The 5,750-nt window shown below is 50.1% G+C and overlaps 1 protein-coding gene across 1 annotated transcript in view; it reads right to left on the reverse strand.

Annotated features, from left to right (window-relative positions):
• The window catches only part of TMCC3 (transmembrane and coiled-coil domain family 3), a 68,928-nt gene extending 63,515 nt beyond the window's left edge, over positions 1 to 5,413 (reverse strand). Inside the window, exon 1 of the mRNA XM_080935046.1 lies at positions 5,009 to 5,413. Within this exon, the coding sequence (XP_080791172.1) occupies positions 5,009 to 5,086 (78 nt within the window). The 5' untranslated portion in view covers positions 5,087 to 5,413. The remainder of the gene's footprint in view (positions 1 to 5,008) is intronic.
• Positions 5,414 to 5,750: the final 337 nt, after the last annotated feature.

A 5,750-nucleotide genomic window follows, 5' to 3' on the forward strand; every position in this document is an offset into this window, starting at 1 on the left:
GCAAGTCATTTGTCTCTGAAGGGAGAGAGCCTGCGGCAAAGCATGGCTCAGAAAACACAGGCACCATCAACCTACCCCTCCTAATGTAAACAAACTGACTTCACAGACTCGATATGGCCATAACTCTAGAATGAAACAAAATGCTGATCAAACCGGTCCTTACAAACTACCCAGCGTGCCACCTCCCTGGGTCAGTGGCACCTACAAGAGTCTGGTTCTATCAGTCTACTTCCTGCTGGGGAAGAAGGGAGCAATCAACTCACTGTTAGAGGCTAGCACACCTCCCTCTTCCCGACAGCCTGTGGCAGTCATTCCCCACCCACTGGGGATGTTCCCAGCGGCAGAGGACTTCAAAATGTGTGACAGGTGTGGCCCTCAGGCTCCACACGGGTTCTACTTCCGGAAACTTTTCTATTTATTATGACCGATTCTTCCTGCAAAAGGGATTTCTACATCGCTGAGGGTCGCAGTATAAGATATACCCACCAGGCACCAAGCTATCAGGGAGACCAGTGTTAAACTTACTTATCCAGCTCTTCCTGGTGTGCAGAAACTCAGCTGGTGCACAAAAGATGCTCAGTGGGTTTGTCACAAAATTAGGAGTCTTTTAACTTTCAGGCTCATGGAGCCTCCTGATAACATTGCATAAATATGTAAATATATACACAAAACACGTTTACCACCTATTGGGTTCTTATTATGTGCCTCACTTTTCCTAGGCCTTACCACCCCCTAGGCAAGGAATGATTAGAGGGTCCAAGGGATGGAGCAATCCACCCGAGAGCGGGCAAGGATAATGGAGGTGAGTCTGTGGGGAGAAAGTCTGGTCCTCCCGTGGAGGCTTGGTAAAATAGAAATAGTCAAGTATCCTAAGTGTTAAAGGACCAACTGCAGAGATGTCACAGAAAGCCCAGTGGTTGACAGTATAATAGGAGACAGCAGGGCAGTAAAGCTGAGGGGTCTTAGCATTCTAACAGTAAGAAAAAAAAAATCCCTTTATATACAGATGAAAGCAATAATATCTGAATCACACAACTGTCAATTAAAAAAACAAATCTCTTATTCAAACTCACAAAGTGAGGAGAGGACTGACACCACCTTCTATTAGTATCCCCTACTGTGATGGTGTGATACTGCTCAGCCCAGGGAGTGGCACTATTAGGAGGTGGGGCCCTGTTGGGAGTGGGTGTGTCACTGTGGGTGTGGGCTTTAAGACCCTCATCCTATATACCTAGAAGTATTCTGCTAGCAGCCTTTGGGTGAAGATGTAGAACTCTCAGCTCCTCCTGCATCATGCCTGCCTGGATGCTGCCGTGCTCCCACCTTGATGATAATGGACCTGTAGGCCAGCTCCAGTGAAATGTTGTCCTTTATAAGACTTGCATTGGTCACGGTGTCTGTTCACGGCAGTAAAACCCTAACTAAGACACCTACCATCTCCAATAGGGATTAGAGTCTCAGAAAAGTTATTTGGGGCCTTGTCCTGGTGCCCACCCAGTTGGGAGCTATGTCTCTGTCTGTGGAGCTCCAATAGTTTGTAGAAGGTTGGTCTAGTTCTGCTTGTATTCAAATGCTGACTTCTGTACCCCAAGATGAGCAGATCCTTGGAATACCAGCTTTTGTTGTGTAAAACTTGCGTCTCAAATTATCCACGATTGGTTAAATGAGATGCCTACAGCCTGGGCTGGGCAGTAGAGTGAGCAGAGTGAGGGTTCTGGGCTTGAGGTCTCAAGCAGGAACCAAGAGAAGAAAGGATACAGGGTGGGGAGAGAACCCCCATGGGTAGGTGGATCATGATAAGCACATGGCCAAGAGGGTCAGCCTGTTGGAGTATGAGTCATTTCAACAGATCATGAAAAGTGGTACCTCGGGGTAGATATCTGAAGGGACTGGGGTAGATACCTGGAGGGACTGACAGGGAAGTAACAAAATAGCACAGAGGGCTGTCATCTGCCCAGCTCCGGTGCTTTAAGGCTTATTATAAATATTAAGGCTTTGTGTCTTTTATTTGGGAACTAAATGATCTAAGGTGGGGTAGATACCTCCAATAATACTCAACAACCGTTTACAGCTGCACCCAAGTGGCTAAAGGGAATGACAAGTGGCATTAGGAAACATTTAAAGTGACAACACACACACACACACACACACACACACACAACCAGACTCACATAATTAACAAAAACCAGTTAAAAGAAGTGGAAGACAGATTGCCTATCTTCTTAATGTAAGCTTTGGTGATAGGCTCTGACATCACCAAAAGGGGGAAAAAAACACAGCCTCTAATTATGTATGCTCTTTCTTTTAAAGCAGAAAGATGTTATGTGTGTCAAGTTAACAAGCATCACATTTTAGTTTTACAAAGATGAGGTTTAAAACTGTGAATGACTCTGGCTTTTCAGCTTCTCTACCGCCAAAATAATGACATTTGTTACAATCCAGTTCTTTGCTAAGGGGGGTGGGGGAGGAGAATCTAGGTTAGTCTACCTGACTGCAAAAATAGATCTCAGGAATATAAAAGTGGGCCCCTGTCTCATTAACCATCTAGTCTCAAAGGCTCAAATACATCCAGCAAAAGTGATGTGTATTTTCCCTGTTACCTTAAGGGAGGGTCTTTTAAATGACCATTGTTAATCAACAAGGTGTTTTGGGGGGAGGAAACTACAGATTCCTTAAAGGTTAGTCACCTCTGCATCCACTCCAGGAATCACCCGTATTTTCTGAGAAACCTCAGTTGCCAGAGGCAGGGCTCCTTTTTAAATCCTAGTTTGTTTCCAACAAGGGAGTAACACCAAGAACTTTCCGCCCTTCCGTCGTTGGGCGCTCTCCTTCTGCACAGCGTACTTTTCTGGGTGTGATGAGAAATACTTTTTTATAGCTACATCAAACTGACTTCCACAAAGGAGCGGCCAGATCACCTAATGGGGTGCTGCCTCCTGCCAAGGCAAAATTGCTTTTGCTGAGCCTTCATTACAGCAGACTTACTGTAGCCTTAAGGAGGGATGCAAAATTACACCAACCCCACTAGAGAAAAGTTCTTACGTTAGCTCTCCTGATGCCTTGATGTCTCCACAGGAAGGCAGACCAAAACAAAACAAAACAAAAACAATCCTAAAACCAATGCCAGCCTCGCCTGCCTGTAATTCCAGCATTCAGAAGGCTAAGACAGGTTATGAACTGGAGGCCAATTTGGGATACACGAGACCTTGTTTCAAAAACAACCCCCAAACAATAGCAACCAAAAACAAACAAACAAAAAAACAAAACAAAAACCCTAAAAGCGGACAGTCCAGATGGCTAACTCAGCATCTCTAAGAGGGCCTTGAACTGTGATCTGGGCCTGCTCCATCCAGTCCTCTTCTCTCTCATGCCTTCTACTCCTCACTAGGTTTCATCTGCCCAGTGGCTAATTACAGAGAATAATCAATACATCCAGCACCTAATTCAGTTTCCTTGTAAATCCAGTATGTCTCTACTGATACCGTAACAAGCAAAAGATGGTGAACAGAATTTTAAAGGAAAAAGAATAAATCCCCTTGACATGATGTCTCGGTCACTTTGAGGATAGACACGTGTGCGGGAGTCACTGCAGTTCAGTCAATGTCTCCATTTCCCACCCGATTGGTTCCCACCTCCACCAGACAGGCAGCAACTCTTGACTTTTGGAAAACTCATTCCAAGAGTTTTGTCAACAAGCCACCATCCCCCAAGAGGTCACCAACCCTGATTGCTTTCAGAGACCTCAGGGTTGTGCCAAGCCAGACTCTCAATCAGCATTACAATCTCACCTGTGCACTACACGATTACCCCCACCCCAAGACACAGCTTTCCGGAAAAGACCTTTCCTTCAGCCAGCTGTGTTGCCCTCCCAAACAAACTTCAGACTGCAGGTAACCAAAACTCTAAATGTTTTTCTTATGGAGGCCTGGAATGCTTCCCTGGTGCACTGTTATGAAACTTGTAAAGAAAACGAGAAAGAGTTGGTCAAAGCAGGAGCGATTCCACCAAACACATTAAATCTGTGGGTTTTTAAAAATCATTTTCCCTAAATTGATTAAGAGGCGCTAAAGTGAAAAGAGAAACGAGGTAAACACGCCACTTCTGGGACAATCGATGACTGTTTCAAATTGTAACTGCACACTCACATTCTGTATCAGGGAACCCTGCAAAGGCTTGTCACTTATGGCAGCAAATTGATCTTACAGACAGAAGGGTAGATACTATGCCCGTTCTGTCGCTACGAACTTTATACAAGGAAGCCAACATCGAATCCCCAGAAGTTGGGAGGCTCTGAGAACAACTCCAGGTGTCGCCTGCCAAAGTGGAGGAGGTGCTGTTTCAAAAGGCACTTTAATTGGCCAAGGAGAGAAGGGATGGGGGGGGGGGGCGCCTCACATCCTTGCTGGACACTTGAGCCGCCCAGAAGGGAAGGTGTTCCTCTGGGGGGGCCCAAGCTGGGGCTATGGCCTCCGTCTTTATAATGAAGCCCTCCAAGGCGGTCTCCACAGCTTGCTCAGAAGAGCTATTTTCGCTCACAGCCAAAATCAGCAACAGCAAATTACTCTGCAAACCGAGGAGAAGGCGCCCGCTCAGCAACAGCTCCCAACTCCGGAGCGTCGGTGCGGAGACCGACTTTTGATCTAGGCAGCGCGTCGGGGCGCACGGTGCAGGGGACTGGACTGTGAGGCTGGGGGACGCAGCAGCAGTGCGGAGCCCCGCAGGTGGCTATGCCCGGAACCAGACCCTGGGAGTCCCAGAGGAGGGGCGGGCAGACAGCGTGCGCTCTCTCTGGCGGGGAGGAGAGCCGGGCGACACCGTCGTGGAATAGGGCTGGCTAGCCTCCGATTCCAGCGGTGGCCCCGCGTTCCCGGACCAAAGGTTTTCCCCAGACCTTCCCGGCCGGGAGAGGCCGGCGATGGGTTCCGTGGTGCCGTGCCTCCGAGCCGAGCCGGCCCGCGCCCTCCCCACGCACACTCGCACCCCCACGCCGCTCTGCGCGCGCCCTTACCCGGCTCTTGCAGCGGTGGTGCCGGCCGGGGTCCGAATAGGTCCGGTCCACGGTGAGCGCCGTGTCGCTGCCCGGCATGTCCGCGCTCGGACTGACAACTTTGTGTTCTCCGGGGCCGCCGCTCCACTCGGCGCCGGGTGGCAGCTGCCCGCCGTGCTCGGCTCACCCTCGCCCGGGAGCCGCGGCCGAGGGGGTGGCGCGGGTGGCTGCAGCTGCTGCCGACACCCCGCGGCCCTGCGCCGCCGCTGCCGCCGCCGCCGCCGCCCGGGTGGGGAAGCGGGCGACAGTCTCCGCCCCTTCCCCCGCTCTCCGCCCCTGCGCCCCGCGCGGCGCCGAGACCCGCTCCAGGTGCCGGGCTCAGCTGCCCTCCCTGCCTGCAACCGGGGCCCACGCGCTCCCACGCCTCCCCCGGCTCAGATGAGCGACGCCGGCACAGGTTATGGACCCACTTGAGTGTGATAAAAGACGAGTTTGAGCACAGGAGGTTGCCGGATGCCTTAAGGGCTGCCTATATAGATATGAATGAAAAAAATATATATTTTACTCAACAGGACACTTACTTGCTGAACAGGTACCCTGGACCTGGACAGTGGGCTAAGGATTCCAGAAGGGAGGGGCATTTTTCCATGTAGAATTCCACGGAGCCGCACTCCCACTGTGTTGTGTATCTTAATTGTGCTTGCGTGACTCACTGTGTTGTCAGCTAGTTTGAAACCCGGACATCTTTTCACTTTAGCGTTCT

Source organism: Micromys minutus (genome assembly GCF_963924665.1).
Source record: "Micromys minutus genome assembly, chromosome: 22".
Classification (NCBI taxonomy): Eukaryota; Metazoa; Chordata; class Mammalia; order Rodentia; family Muridae; genus Micromys; species Micromys minutus.